The sequence below is a fragment of the Hipposideros armiger genome, unplaced genomic scaffold (assembly GCF_001890085.2).
Source record: "Hipposideros armiger isolate ML-2016 unplaced genomic scaffold, ASM189008v1 scaffold_33, whole genome shotgun sequence".
Classification (NCBI taxonomy): Eukaryota; Metazoa; Chordata; class Mammalia; order Chiroptera; family Hipposideridae; genus Hipposideros; species Hipposideros armiger.
Window position 1 is genome coordinate 4,030,985 of NW_017731383.1, and position 16,062 is coordinate 4,047,046.

General features: G+C 41.0%; 2 protein-coding genes across 3 annotated transcripts in view; both read left to right on the forward strand.

Annotated features, from left to right (window-relative positions):
• Positions 1-3,902, forward strand: part of LOC109380161 (kinesin-like protein KIN-7E, chloroplastic) — a 7,519-nt gene extending 3,617 nt beyond the window's left edge. The window contains exon 2 of the mRNA XM_019637457.1: positions 3,836-3,902. Within this exon, the coding sequence (XP_019493002.1) occupies positions 3,836-3,884 (49 nt within the window). The 3' untranslated portion in view covers positions 3,885-3,902. The remainder of the gene's footprint in view (positions 1-3,835) is intronic.
• A 230-nt stretch (positions 3,903-4,132) lies between these two features.
• EIF2AK1 (eukaryotic translation initiation factor 2 alpha kinase 1) overlaps positions 4,133-16,062 on the forward strand; it is a 30,209-nt gene continuing 18,279 nt past the window's right edge. For both annotated transcript variants that reach the window (XM_019637442.1, XM_019637443.1), the window contains exons 1-6: positions 4,133-4,376; positions 9,954-10,112; positions 12,995-13,128; positions 14,206-14,243; positions 15,080-15,179; positions 15,711-15,791. In XM_019637442.1, the coding sequence (XP_019492987.1) occupies positions 4,259-4,376; positions 9,954-10,112; positions 12,995-13,128; positions 14,206-14,243; positions 15,080-15,179; positions 15,711-15,791 (630 nt within the window). In that variant the 5' untranslated portion in view covers positions 4,133-4,258. The remainder of the gene's footprint in view (positions 4,377-9,953; positions 10,113-12,994; positions 13,129-14,205; positions 14,244-15,079; positions 15,180-15,710; positions 15,792-16,062) is intronic.

Here is a 16,062-nt window from a genome sequence, read left to right on the forward strand (position 1 = left end):
GGTAGCGCATGGCAACCCACTGCAGCAGGGGCTGCAGACTACACAGTAGCCAGTGACTCACGGCAGCCCAGCTCCAGGTCAAGCTGTTGTTTAGCATCTTAGCTGTAGAGGGCAGTGTCACTGGCCCTCATATGTGGGATCCGAACCAGAGCCCTATGGCATCCCAAGCCAGCTCTTAACCAACGTGCCACTTGGCTGGCCCAAGACAGTGTCTTTTAACTCCCCATTAAATAGATGAGAAATTTCATCCTCTTCCGATCTCATTACTTCCAAACATGAGGATATACCATTAATTTTATCCAATTAAGGTTTATAGCACATACCTTCTGTTGGCTAACCATAATTAAGTATTCATGTAACATGATGATTAATAAAGGTAGCTAATGAGCGCATCCTCTGATGTTACTGATGTCTGCCCCGTAATTGAGAGAGCTGACTTTGAAGTCCATGGGATATTGATGGGAAGGCTGAACATTAGGGGGCTTGTTGATGGGGGAGGTAGAGGAGGGTCTGGCTAGGCATTTGTGCCTACACACACATACACACACACACACAGACGCAGACATACAAATGTACATAGACACACACCTATACTGCCAAAAAGAGGACTAATCTGGGATGCCAACTTCCATTTTGAGACCCCCTCCCCTGCCATGAAGAAATTTCCCTCTTTAGAGAGTTTGTCTTTGCTTCACTATGAGGGAAAAGCTGTAAATTGGTTAAGAGGATCGAATGAGTTAATATTTGTAAAAGCACTTAAAACGGTGAGGGAGTAGGACTGAGACAGTGTTCAATAAACATTAGCTGCTATTATTATTATCATTATTACTATATAGCCTTTTGCAACTTATGCTTTTCACTGTTGTTTTCAATGTCCATGATAAGACATGGATCTAGTTGATTCATTCAAACTGTTCTATAATATTTGTTTGCATATATAATACATTTATTTATTTCCCTAATGATGGGTATTAGGTTATTTCCAAATTTGTTATTACAGTGTTGCAAGAAATACCCTTATACACCTATCTGTGGGTCCAAAGGGAACCTACAGAGGGATTAATTACTGGATCTTGGGTACACACCATTTGACTTAATATCACTAAATAGTTCTTTAGCAATGTATGATGGTTTCTATTTCTCCATATCTTTACCAATATGAAAAATTTCAATTTTGCTAATATGATAGTTTGAAATGATATTTCATCATTTAATTTGCATTTACCTGTAACTAGTGAAACTGGTGCATCTTTTCCTATGTTTATTAGCTATCTGGGTTTCCTTTTCTGTTAACTGTCTGTTTAATATATATATTTATATGCTGTATCACGTTTCTATTTTTAAAATTAATCTGTAGGCCGCCTAGATATATTCTGGATATGGAATAAAGGTTGACTCACGTTTTAGGCTTGTACAAGTGGGTGGATTATGTGCTATTTATTTTTTTAAAGATTTTATTGGTGAGTTGGGGGAGGGGAACAGCATTGGGGAATCAGGGAAGAGGAACAGACAAGTTGCTGTCCTTTTTGTTCTTCAGTCTAGTTGTGGAGGGCGTCGCTTCACTGGCCCATGTTAGTATTATCATTGCGCTTTTTCCAGGTGAGGCAGTCGCTCGCCAGCCTTGGACAGCCACTCACAGCAGCTCACGCTGGCTGCCGGCCTCTCATGGTAGCTCATGGCAGCCCACTGCAGCAGGGGCTGCAGCCTACGCCGGTGCCAGTGACTCATGGTGGCCCAGCTCCAGATGGAGCTGGTGTTCGATCTTCGTTGTTCACCATCTTAGTTGTAGAGGGCAGTGTCACTGGCCCACATATGGGATCCGAACCGGAGCCCTGCTGCTCAGAGCTGGTGTTCCAAGCCAACTCTTTACAAATGCGCCACTCAGCAGGCTCGTGTTCTATTTAAATAGATGAAGAGGGGTAATGGAAAAGAGGTTTTAGTGGGAATACCAAGAGTTCATACTTTCAGACAAATTTGAGATGCTTTTGAGTCATCCAAGAAAAGCCTGTGCCACAGAGATACATTTGGGAGTGGTCAGCTTATAGATGGTATGTAAAGTGATAGCAATGCATGTGGTTATCTCCTGATTTTGGAATGACATGACAAGAGCCCTACATAATTATACATTTGGAGGAAGATCCAGAAAGGGATAATGAGCTGGAGGACCAGTAAAATAGAGAAAAACTAGAATTGTGTGATATCATGGAAGCCAAGAGAAGAAACTGCTCCTTTTTTTTTCTTCTTAATTTTTTTGAAATGGCTGCATAAGATTTCATTGCATGAATGTACCCTAACTGCTCTTTTATTTGGAATTTGGATTTATTTCCATGCTTTTTTATTATAAGCTACACTTCGATGAACGTTCTTATAGATTCATCTTTTTTCACCACTATTTCCTTTGGATATATTCCTATATGTAGGTCAAAGAGTATGCCTCTTTAAAAGCTTTTAAAGTTGCACATCATTTTCTAGAAAGGTTGCCTTGTTTATATTTTGACCAGAATGTTTGTTTTTCCTCCCAACTCTAGTGGTGGTGGAAGAGTGGTGAGAACTACATACTGCACATTAATATTTTAAATGGTTGAAAAGTGTGCCATTGTATGGATGTTCATAATTAATTTTGACAATTGTCTTCTTGTTTTTGGTATTATAACTAGTATTGCAATTAATAGCTTTTAAGCCACATCTTTTTGCTCCTTCTTAACCTGTTCCTTAGAATAAATTCCTGAAAATGGAAACGATGAGTCAAAAGTATTTGTATTTTTAAAGCTATGGGTACATGTAGATAAATCACCCTCCAGAAAGGCTGTGCTCTTCCTATCAGCAGGGCATGGAAAGGGACATCCCGAAGCTTTGGAAGTTTCTTGAAGAACTACACCCTTCACTGCTTCTATCAGGCTAAATAGATCCAGTAAGACTTCATATGGAAACTATGCGCAAATAAAATGCTAAACAATACCATTTTTTACATGTTGCACATCAGATATTGAAGCCCCAAATCTGAAAGGCTTGTATTCCAGCTATATTAACTGATCTGTGAACTAAGAATTATTTCCAACAGCATTGTATTGGCGACCGCCACCAGCGACATATCCAAGGCAAAGAAGGCGGAGTTTTGAAGTTATGGGCTTCAAAAATTAATCCGAGTAGCTGTATTAATTGAGACAACAAAGTATTCAGAGCAAGAAAAATTATCAGGGATAAGGAGGGCCATTAACTAATGATAAAGGGGTCAATTTTCCAAAAAGACACAACAATCATTAATGTGTATGTGCCTAACAACAGTGTCAAAATACGTGAGACAAAACTAAAAATAAATGAGCTATCAGGCCATGAAAAGACATAGGAAAACCTTAAATGCATATTATTAAGTGCAAGAAGCCAATCTGAAAAGGCTGTATTTCTTGACTTGGGTGGTAGTTACACAGGTTTTTGCTCTGTAAGAATGTATTGAACTGTACATGAATATTTTAAACTTTTCCGTGTGATGTAAATTTAAAAAATCAAATAAACATTAAAACACCAAAAAAAAATTTAAGCCACTCCACAGTGGGGTCACTTAAAAGGCTGTCTCAGGTTTGAAATAATTTTACTTGAAAGTTCAGTCTCAAAACCAGCGGAATTTTTGTTAGGTTGAATTCATGTTGGAATCTAGTTGGCATTTCCCGTTTTGTGCGGTTTAAAGGTTGACCAAAACAGGTTCAGTGTCTCGTTGACACTGAACGAGATGTTTTTGTAAATGTCTTGTAGATGTTTTTGGTTTTTTTTTAAACAAATGACGAATAGTCACTGTTGTGTCCGCAAAATGTAAACATTAGGATTAAAATCTCTGTAGACACGAGATTCCAATACCTGCAGCACCCGAGTCCTGGCGTGAGATGTGAGCGCTCTGATTCGTCTGCGGGTACTCAGAGGTCTAAAAGACAGCGAGAAGAGGTGCCCGGGAGCGCAAGCCGGGTTCCACTCGTGCATGGTGGGCACCCAGCCCCACCACCACGCAGGGCGCCGCCCGAGAACCAACCCGGCAAGGCGGCCACGCCAGGAGTACGTCCCTGCGGAACCAGTCCATCATCACTCCCTCCCGGAAGGGGCGGAGCCTGCAGCACGACCCGCTCCCTACAGCGGCTCGCGAGGGTCGGGGCGGAGCTTCCGTTTTGTGAGGGTCTATTTCCGGATTAGGTGGCTATTGCAGCTGGAACTGAGCAAAGCGGCCCTGAGCTGGCGGGCGTGCTGGGCTGTGGCCCTTGCGCGGTCCACGATGCTGGGGGGCAGCTCCGAACCCCGGGAGCGTGAGGCGGAAGTCGACGGAGCGGGGGCTCTGCCTGCGCCGCCTGCCATCGACTTCCCGGCGGAAGGCTCGGACCCCAAGTATGACGGTAAGGGACCCGGAATGCCGCGGCGCCCTTCCCCTTCCCCCCATCCACCTTCATTGTCGGGTGGGCTGGTCAACAGCGAGATTTGCTCCAGGATCTGGGGAGACTTGGCTGGATCTCGGCTTGAGCTGGGGATCAGCGGTGCAGTGCGGGGGTGGCGGCGGGCGGGCCGTTCGGGTAAGATAACCATTTATTGGAGCGAGTGTCTGCATCTCCTTCGTTTGTTTAGGTTTGTGTTTCGTGGTTTTCCCTCTGCGGACTCAGGGCTTCGGACTTGCCAAGACTCCCCTCAGGCCACTTTCCCGTTCCCAAGCCCTGTGGTTTTGTCAGGCAAGGAGCATGAACTTCGTAAACTACAGTGGGACATTGCAGACCGTACGCGCTGAACAGTTTGGGTTGAGTTTTGATTTGTAGCTTCTCTTGTCTTGCTTCACCGATAGGGTAGCTAAAGACTGACTACAGTGAGGCAGTATGGAAATCATCCTCTTCGGTTTAAAAAAAAAATGCCCAGGTTTTATTGAGGCTTTTGTTTACTGGGAAATTAGGGCCTAAGTCTGTCACGTTCTTAAACCAAAGAAAGTGAGAGAGACTTAAAACATTGACTCTAATCAGTTCAAAGTATCCAGCACTTTAATGAACGGTGCCGTAGGCTCTTTAATTACAACCAGTTGTTTTGACAGTTTTAAAAATTGTGCTATCAAGAATGAATACATTTATTCAGGGAGGTTTTTACTATTGGGTAGTTCGAATAGGGTGATTACAGAGAATACACATTCAGTTGAAGCATGAAACATGTTGACTGTTGAAATGGATTGTAAGGTGCAAGCCGAGTTGAAAAGGTTTTAATTTATTCTGTAAGTTCTTCAATCTTCATCCTTAATGTTACCTTGTAATTCTTGACCCTAAAGGGAGACAGAAGCAGACTGGTGGTAATTTACGTAGGCCATTAACAGAGGACAGTTGTAAGTTAACTTTTTTACTGGACAAACTGATTTTTTCCATATGTAAGGTAGTATATTACAGCAGCTCCATACTACATAAAGTGTTATGTCATGGGAAAGCCCCAGCTATAAACACGAAAGTCTGTCTTTTCTGTGACATTGTGATAAGGTTTCCTGCAAATTGAAGATTATTCTTGAAGGGAGTGATCTTAGATTAGCTTCTAAAAATTTCCTTCTCCTAGGTTACTGATAACACTTTTGTGTTTACATATTTCCTTTTCTTCCAAAGAGGCTCAGCATGGCCAACATAATTTACCTTTTTATGTGAAAAGTAAGGCCTGTGAAAAAGGTAATTTTATCTGTAGTAGATGTAAAAACAGAATAATTAAGTGGTTTCTGGAGGGTCTTCTATGTGATGGGAGGAGGTCACGGTGCCAGTTAATGGTGTAAATCTAGGTGTAACTCTGAAACCTGTGTTCTGCAGGCATTTATTGTGTAGGGATTCTTCTAGAGCTGGCATGAGCCTTTGATCAGTTACTGTATTCCTCTCCTCCCCCCCCCCCATTAGAAGGAGGGCCAACGGTAAGCCCCTTGTCACTCATTTATTTTTCTTCTTTTACCTGACATGAGTTTTCCAGAATTTTCCCCTTGGATTAACCCTCCAGGGGTTAATGATGGACTGTTTGGATTATACTTTCCTGAGGAGACTGAATTAGATGCTTCCTTTCCTGTTTGTCTCCTTCCCTCCTACTTGGCAGAAGGCTAGAACTCTAATTCACCTAGGGTGTTGATCTTATTTCTTACTCTTTTATAAGAGGACTTGACTTCATCTTTCCTTTTAGCCTCTTTCCTCTTCCACTCTAGACCAGATGTGAGATGGGAAGTTTTCAGCTTTAGACTTCGTTTCTTTTCAGTTTTCTTCCTTCTTGCATGAGTCCACAGGTCTTAAAGTTCTCATTTTCTTGCTTTATTAGGTTCATTCAACTCCACGGACCAGCCAAATTTTTTTTTCCCTTATTAAATAGTAGAATTTTCTCATTGTAGAATATAAGAAAGTATGAGCATAAAGAACTAGAAAACCCTCCTAACCATAATCTCACCACTGTTAACAATTCAGTATATTTTTTTAAAAGTTCACATTACAGACTATTGCTGAAAATATAGAAAAGCCTGAAGAAGAATATTAAAAAACCATAATCTCATTACCCAGAGATTACTGTTTACATTTTGGTGTAGCTGGAGACAATGTATTTGATGAATTTTGTGTTTCAAACTATTTGTCGAAGAAAGGTATCATGAATGGATTACAGATTTCTTTCTGATTTTGTCCAAATAAAATAGAAATTTAGAGAAGTCATTCACAAAAATTTAAAGGAGTCAAACAAAAATAAGGGAAAGTCACCTTCGCACCCCAGGGGCTAACTCAGTGCTAGCAATTTGGTGTATTCATTTGCAAATATAATATTTATTGAGAGCTGTTGTATACCTGCTGGATACCTAAGGATCAAACAGGCAGACTATATAACAGCATGTCCACTGTAATTTCATTCCTTTTACAAATTCTGTTGATGTATCATTGAAAAGAAGGGACAAATGTTTTGTCTGTTTAATTCTTTCCATTCTTTTTGTGCATATAGATTTATATAGCTATAAAATAAATAGACTTTAAAATTGTGATCATAGTAGTATGATAAACAGTTGATGTTCTGTGTTCTAAATGTGACATTAGCATTTTTTTTTTTAAGATTTTATTGGGGAATTGGGGGATGGGAACAGTGCTGGTGAATTGAAGGAAGGGGAACAGACAAGTTGCTGTCCTTTTGTTCTTCAGTCTAGTTGTGGAGGATGTTGCTTCATGCACCCATGTTGGTATTATCTTATGCTCTTCCTGGGTGAGGCAGTCGCTCACCGCTGCTCAGTGCAGCTCATGAAAGCTCACACCCACTGCCAGCCAGCCCCACTGCAGCCTATGCCATTGCTGGCGACTCGCAGCAGCCCAGCTCCAGGTCACGTTGTTGTTCACCATCTTAGCTGTAGAGGGCGCAGTGTCACTGGCCCTCATGTGGGATCCGAACCAGGGCCCCGCTGCTCAGAGCTGGCATCTCAAGCCAACTCTTAACCAACATGCCACTTGGCTGGCCTGACATTAGCATTTTCTTGCGATAAATTAGCCTTTAAAATATTACTTTAAGACTATCACATTCTGTGCTATCATTTATTTAGTCTTTGCTCTATGTTGGAAAACAGATTTGTCTTTTTTTTTTTTTACCATTAAAAATAATAATGGTTTTGACGTCTGTATACATAAATCTTTGTGAATATCTGATTATTTCTTTAGAACAGATCCACAGAGTAGAATTTGTTGGGTCAAAGAAATACGTTATTTAAAAAAAAGGTCTTGATACACCTTGCTAAAATGATGACCAGAAATGTTTTGGTTTGTTTGAAACTATCTTGCCTCACTTTCATTAGTGTTCCTGATTGATAATCAGATTGTTTGACTTGATAGTGGACTATTTATGATTCTCTTTCTATACACAGCCATTTTTAACAGCTGCGTAGTATTCTGTTACTCTTATGTGTGTGTAACTTAATACTTTTTCAATATCCCAAACAGTGTTATGCCAGACAAACATCTTGTACATATATGTCTGTTTAGCTTTGTTTAGTTACTTCCTTGGTATGTATTTCCAAAAGTAGAAGTGCTGGGTCAAAGATTTGCACATTTTAAATTCTAGGATGTGTTGCCAAAGGTTCCAAACATTTTGATCCCCTTGTGTTTGAAAATGTCTGCTTTTCTCTGCCCATAACACCACCAGGCATTCCAGGTGGACAGCAGTTAGCAATCTGATGGCAAACTCTGTACCGTAGTTTATTTATTTATTTATTTTGAAAAGATTTCATTGGGGAATAATTGAGGGAGGGAACAGTGTTGGGGAATCGGGGAAGGGGAACAGACAAGTTGCTGTCCTTTGGTTCTTCAGGCTAGTTGTGGAGAACGTTGCTTCACTGGCCCATGTTGGTATTGTGATCTTTGTGCTCTTCCCGGGTGAGGCAGTCGCTCTCTGGTCATTGGACGGCCGCTCACGGCGGCTCACGGCAGCCCAGCTCCAGGTTGAGCTGTTGTTCACCATCTTAGCTGTAGAGGGGAGTGTCACTGGCCCATGTGGGTCCGAACCGGCGGCCTTGCTCCCAAGCGAGCTCTTAACCAATGAGCCACTTGGCCAGCCTCATAGTTATTTTAATATGTATGTCATTAGTTACTAGTTACGTTGAAGCTATTGGAATCTTAATTGTGCTTCATTTTTAAATAGTTCATAAGAGCTCTATAAGTTTTATTATCTTTTTTTTCTTGTCATGTATAGTACAGATACAGGTACTATATCTGAATTTATGATTAATATTTTAACTTTAAGAATGTCTTTACATAGAGAAGTTTTTACATGGCCACATTTTTCATTCATTTTTTTCTCCATGTTCAGACAGTAAGTATTCATTTAAAATGAGAGGCACGTCTGCAAACGTGCAGGTCTTTTTTTGGCCACCTGCAGGTTAGAGAGGAAATTGGTGAATGAAGCCTGGATTTGAAAACCTGGGTTTTCCAGGACCTTTAGTAGAGGAGAGTGGAATAGAATATTTGAAATGGGACGATTTTAGCAGGTGTAGGATATACGGTCCCTGTGTCATTTCCCTTTGAGTTGGGTTAACAGCTTTTGAGAGTTTGAAGTGTCTCATCTTTCCTCTAACAGCCCGCCTTATCCAACATCCATTCCTAGTGTTTTAAACCTTGGCCAGCCCATTTCTTTCTTGGTATCTCTGGGACCTATTCTTTCCTCCATGTTTTTGTCACTTACCTCCTTTACTGGCTCATCCTAACGTCTCCTGTTCACTGTTGTATGCCTCCTTCCAGGCCCCCCATTACATGTTTCCAGAACAGTTTGCTCAAACATTTTTCCTTCATTGCGTTTTTGGCCTGTTCAATAATGTATTAATAAAACAATAAGTAAGAACTTAAGACCATCAGTTGTAATTGCCAACTTGTCTGGTTGGTCTTGTTGGGTGGAAAGAGGACAGTGGGCTTGGGAGTGGGTCCGATGTGCCTGCTTCCAAGTTCCTTACTCCTTAGGAGATCAGTGTCCGCGTCTGTAAAATGGGAATGGTAACACTCACCATTTACTGTCCTGTGAGGATTAAATGAGACTGTGGTTTGTGCTTAGAGTGAAGTTTCTATCCATCCTCCCTTTTCCTTCCCCTCTGCCCACCTTCTTTCCTTATGCCTGGGCCTGGCTGTCCTCTTGATGGCAGGAAGCCATCCTGGGATGTTCCAGCTTGTTTGCTTGAAACTTTATTTGTTCATTCATTTCTGTCTACCTTTGCGTACGTTGTTACTACTAAAACTCTCCCTCCCCCCAATGGCATCTTTCTGTTAGTCTTCCAACTTCTGGAATTCAACTCAAAACTCAATTCTAGAAAGTCTGCCTTGACTAGCCCCACTCAGCTTCACTACTGCTTTGTTTTTTATTTCCTTAAATTTAAATACTTTGTTCCATTAGCTAGAATGTTATTATGTTATTAGCTATTTTGTTATTATGAGATACATTGACCATTTATGAAATTTTTTTCCCGTTTTAATTTTTAGAATCCGATGTCCCAGCAGAGCTGCAGGTGTTAAAAGGACCCCAGCAGCAGCCGACATTCCCTTTTGCCGTCGCCAACCAGCTGCTGCTCGTTTCTCTGCTGGAACACTTGAGCCGTGTGCACGAACCAAACCCACTTCGTTCAGGACAGGTGTTTAAATGTTAGTAAGAATGAACTAATCTTCTATATAAAACTTGTACAAACCCTATGTTATTTAGTGCTGTGGGTGTCAGAAGCAGCAGGAATATAGAAGTTTGAAATTAAGTGTTCATAGTTTATGTTTCTTAAATTCATTGCATATTTTGCTTTAGGTAATTCCTTAGGAATATAATCGCTGGGGGCCCCAAAAGATTAATAACCATTAAATTGTGCCTATTTAAATAGATAGGAGCTAGCTCTTTTGTATCTGTAACGTGATAATTCGTGTAATTTGTGAAGCTCTGTTATGACTTAGTCAGTGAGCAGGTGAATGGAAAATCACAGGTATTCACTCTGAACCGGTTCTTGAGCAGAGCACCACACGGCAGCATTTTGTGGTGTTGAGTGGGAAGCTGTTTTCCTCTGCACACTCCGTATGCCACATGCGCGGGGTTATTTTTCCTGCACTGACCAGCTCTCGGACACTAGCTGGGTGTCCTACAATTCAGTTCAGTTCTGACACTATGTGGAGTCAGTGTCAAATCCCACAGGTCAAGGTATCAGTCACACAAGACTACCCTTATTTCAGATGCCATTGCAAGTAGTGTGCCCCTAGGGTCCTCAGGTTACCCACACTTGTGCCTGACTTGGATCTAAATTGATGTTCACTACCCGCCTTCCCTCAGGTTTGACAATTGACTATAATAGTTCACAGAGCTCAGGAGGCCACTTACTTATGCTTAAAGGTTTATGATATAATAAAGGATGTGATAACGGGCCTGAGGAGGTACAGAGTGCAGGGTCCAGGGGGCAGGAGCTTCTGTCCCTGTGGAGTTGGGATGTACCACCTTCCTGGTGCAGAGAGCTCCCAGAAGCTCTCTGAACCCTGTAGGTTAGGGATTTTTATGGAGGCTTCATGATGTTGGCACCATCAAGTATGAACTCAATCTCCAGCTGTCTCCCCTCCCCAGAGAATGGCGGGTGGAACTGAAGGCTCTAAGCTTGTAATCATGGCTTGGTCTTCTTGGTGACTGGCTGCCATCTTGAGGCTCCCTAGGGAACTTCAGTCACCTCGTTAGCATTCAGAAAGACACTTCACTCTGGAGGTTCCAGGGCTCTCAGGAGCTCTTGGGTCACAAACTGGGTCAAAGACCAAATACTAAGAAGAAAAGATGCTCCAAGCAACCCTAGCCCTTAGGAGCCAGTGTGCCAGGAACCAGAGACAAAGACCAAATGCATTTCTTCTTAGACCACAGTAGTTGAAAATTTTTATTGTTATTCCTGCCAGAATTTCTTGTATGAGAAATGTGAATACAGAAGTGAGCAGAATTGTATATTATGGTGTTTCTCGTTCAGCTATTGACTGAGACCATTGTGGTTTCCAATCAGAGTCTAAGGATCTTTTCTACCAAAAACATCTTTCCAAGCCTTGTTTGGTGTTAGAAATTATCAAACTTATAGATTCCTTTATGTGATCTTAGAATGTAACACTTTTACTTAAAGGCAGATGATCATTTTGATAAGCTTGATGCGACATGAAAAATGGTAAACATTATTTGTATGGTGTACACTTATTTTCCTGAAGATATGGTGGGGAGGTGGGTTGTATGAAAGGCGGTGCTCGGTAGGCTCCGAAGCATTGGCAGCTGGGGGTTATTATATTGGACTCAGTGTATAGAAAAGCAGGTTATAATGCATTTAATATAGTAATCTTCTAATTAAAGCAAATCTGCAAATTTTGCTGATTTTAAGATTTTTTTGAATTCACTTTTAAATGACTGAGCTTTTTTTATTTAAAGATTTTATTGGGGAATTGGGGGAGGGAACAGCATTGGGGAATCGGAGAAGGGGAACAGACAAGTTGCTGTCCTTTTGTTCTTCAGTCTAGTTGTGGAGGATGTCACTTCACTGGCCCATGTTGGTATTGTGATCATTGCGCTCTTCCCAGCTGAGGCAGATCGGTCACTGTCCATTGGATAGCCGCTCACGGCTACAGCGGCTGCCGGCCACTCATGGTAGCTTATGGCAGCCCCACTGCAGCCTACACCGTCTCCAGCACCTCACAGCAGCCCAGCTCTAGGTCAAGCTGTTGTTCACCATCTTAGCTGTAGAGGGCGCAGCGTCACTGGCCCTCATGTGGGATCTGAACCAGTGGCCCTGCTGCGTGCTCCCAAGCCAACTCTTAACCAATGAGCCCCTTGGCTGGCCCTAAATGATTGAGGTTTTAAACAAAGTCTAGTTAAATAAATGTTTTTGTGTGATTCAGTTAGTTTATAATCTAAATGCAGAGTTTTCTATATAGAAATATGTCCTATATGGATCTTTATTCCTTGAATGAGTAAAGCCAAACACTTCTATAGAAACTTTTTTCTGAGGAGCCTGCTGTCGTGACTTCAGACTTCACTTTCCGCCTAGTATTTGGTCTGTACACATATCGCATGTGTGCTTTCTCTTTGCTGGTTAAAGATACTCCGTAATAGAAAACAGCAATTAATATTCACTTTGTTGTCAGTTCTAATCATTCGTTTCCACTCCTGCCTTTATTCTCATCTCATCTGATTGCCTGCCAGCAAAGTGGAATGTACTTGAATGTGAGAACACTGCTATGCTTACACTTTTTCTTGCCTTTTTAAAAGATGGAGCTTAGTACTAACTGACTGACCAGGCATGGTGAGCAAAAGACTGTTCAGTATTAGAGAAGTAATTACAGATGTGCTCCTGATCAGAGAGTGGACCGATTGTTGCTTTGCTAGTAGAGCATCAATCCCTAAGTTGTAATGTGTGTATAAATGTAACTTTTTTTCTTATAGAGGCTGTTGTTACTCTTTATGCTCTGCGTGCTCTTTAAAATTGCCATTTTATTGATGGCCTTTTCAGTAATAGTTTTCTGTATTCTTTTTCTAGTACTTTGTCAGACCTTTATCAAAATGGGGCTGCTGTCTTCTTTCTCCTGTAGCGATGAGTTCAGCTCATTGAGGCTACATCACAACAGAGCCATTACACATTTAATGAGGTCAGCTAAAGAGAGAGTTCGTCAGGTAAGCACTAAAATGCGTACTTTGTATGTGACAAACACACTTTCATTTCAAGAGGACTGTTTTTTAAAGCATTACGAAATCCTGATTATAATACAGGTCTAGAAAAATGTTAACTTTGATTTGTTTATTTGACAAATTAGGCTTTCTGGTAGGTGCTGCGGTTCAAGCAGTAAACAAAATAGAATCCCTGCCCTCAAGGAGCTTCTGTTCCGGTGAGGGAGCAGTGAACAACCGAAAAATAAAACTGTAAAAAGAAACAGGCTTTTAGGTGGGGACAAGTGGTAAGGCGAAACAAAGCAGTCAGGAGGCTTAGAAACTGTGTGACTGTTATCGACGGTGGCCAGGGAGGGCCTTAGTGAGACTGTCCTTTAAAGCAGGAGCTGGAGTTGAGAGAAAGAGCCATGCAGGTACCTGGAGGGAAAAGCATTGCAGGCCCAGTCACAGCGATGCCCCAGGGAGCCGTGTGCTTGGCCTGAGGGAAGCTGACAGGCAGCCTTATGGCTGGAGGAAGCAAGGGGGCAGCAGGAGTGCTGGATGGGATCGGAGCTTGAGACCACCTAAATGTCTTTGGTTTTCACGCAGAGTCAAATGGGAAGCATTGCAGGATTTTGAGCAGAGGAGTGACAGAATCTGACGTATCTTAATGAGATCACACCAGCTGCTGTGTTGAGAATAGGCTGAGAGGCCAGGGGCCCAGGCGGGGAGACAGGTGCAATCATACAGGCAAGAAGAGATGATGGTGGGTTGGGATGGGTGATAGCAGCGGGGATGTGAGAAGTGGTCAGTTTCTGCATGTATTTTGAAGGTAAAATCAATGTTATTTGTTGATGGAGCTTCTTGGTCAATCCTCAGCTTTGTCAGTGGACAGCAAGAATATAGCTTTTTTACTAGGTATCCTGATCAAGAGAGAAATATTTTCAATTGTGAACTCTTAGGTAATATTGAAAAAGCCATCAAGTCTTTTTTAAAAAAATACTGTTTAAGCATTTCAAACTATTAACGTGACATTGAACTTTGATAGACTCTTTATTTCATGAAGTTTTTGAAATGCTTTTAAAAATCACTATTTGATTTTAGGATCCTTGTGAGGATAATTCTCATATCCAGAAGATCAGGTATGTAGTAAATACTTTTGTGATTATGTAAAGATTAAACAACAGAAAAGAAATCAGGTCAGGATTAAGAATTCTGAATTAATCAGATATTAGTTTGGGTCAAAAAATAATGTAGTTAGGCTAGTTTATGAAAATTGAAAACTTTGTTCTCAGCAATTAATTACTGCTGCCAAGATTTGCTTTACTTCTCATTTCCCTCCTTTTATTTTTTATTTTTTAATTTTTTTTATTTTTTATTTATTTATTTTTTTAAGCTGAGCCATCCTGCTACCTGTTGGCAGCTCAGCGGCTGCTCAGCTCGGGCTGGACTCGAACCGCTGTTGCTCAGAGCTCAAACTCTTGAGCGAGCTCTTAACCAACTGAGCCACTCGGCCGGCCCTCATTTCCCTCCTTTTATATCTCCTGTTCCCAGCATTCACTGTGGGTCCCTAATTCGGAGTACTGATATCCAATCTGTCAGGGGAAAACCATTGAATTCTGGCTATCTTTAGGAAATGCTAGTTTAAAATCTGTAACTGGTTGGGATCATTAAGGAATTAAGTAACTTTACTACTGAACTCTGCTAATCAACTTCTGCCTATTAGTCATCAAATACTAATCACTGGTGAAATATTTAAAACTAGATTAATGATCTCCCTGCTATCTTTATTACACTCTCGATTTGCTTAGCAAATGTTTTCTTGATGGAGAATGAAACATTTCCATTTCACTCATCCTTTTCCAAAGGATCACAATGTAGTGATAAATGAGGTTTAGCAGTTAATACGGTGAACATGAACTACCCTAGAAAATCCTGATGCTCTCATGTTCTAATATTGACTATATTTAACTTTTAGATCAAGGGAAGTAGCCTTTGAAGCACAAACTTCACGTTACTTAAATGAGTTTGAAGAGCTTGCCATCTTAGGAAAAGGTGGATATGGACGAGTTTACAAGGTTATTTTCCACATATTCTCCTTGACCTGTTACTCTAAACAAATGTATTTTGAGAAATTATTTTTGTTATTGTTATTTAAATGCTCAAAGAAAAATTCCTGGAAGTCATGTATATTTACTTTTCATTAAGATTTGTCATCGGTGGGGAAGTGGGCAGGTTTTATTTTTTTTCCTGACCAAGGTGGAGGTGGAGGTGGATTCTGGAAACTAAGGTTTCGTTCTATATTTTATTAAGAATATATTACTCAAAAAAGTTGTGCTTCTGTGGTGTGGACCAGACAGAGCCCTTTTACTAACATGCCCTTGCTCAGACCTGGAGCTGCTAGGAGTTGAACTCTCAATGCAGTTTGAAAAGCCTGTGTTCTGTGTGACCACCGCTGACCTCCCTGAACATAGCAAAGAGGATACAGGTCTGCAGCTGACTTTTATCCCGGGCTAGTGTGGATTCTCTAAGCTCAGGTTAAAAGAACTTTCTTTATTCAGTTGGAATTTAATGGCATAATATACTTTGTTTCTTCTTCCACTTTTTAGGTCAGGAATAAATTAGATGGTCAGTATTATGCAATTAAAAAAATCCTGATTAAGGGTGCAACTAAGACAGATTGCATGAAGGTATGATTTTCAAAATTATGTATTTTGAATAATTGAGTCTTTAGGTTTTTTCATAAGAGGGGTGTGTGTGTGTGTGTGTGTGTGTGTGTGTGTGTGTGTGTGTGTTTGGCAAATACTAGATGGTATGGATTGCTAGTTTACAAGGTGTGGGTTATAGTAAAATAAACATCAAAACTACATTTTTATATGACTTATTTTTTTTTAAAGATTTTGATTGGGGAATTGGGGGATGGGAACAGTGCTGGTGAATTGAAGGAAGGGGAACAGACAA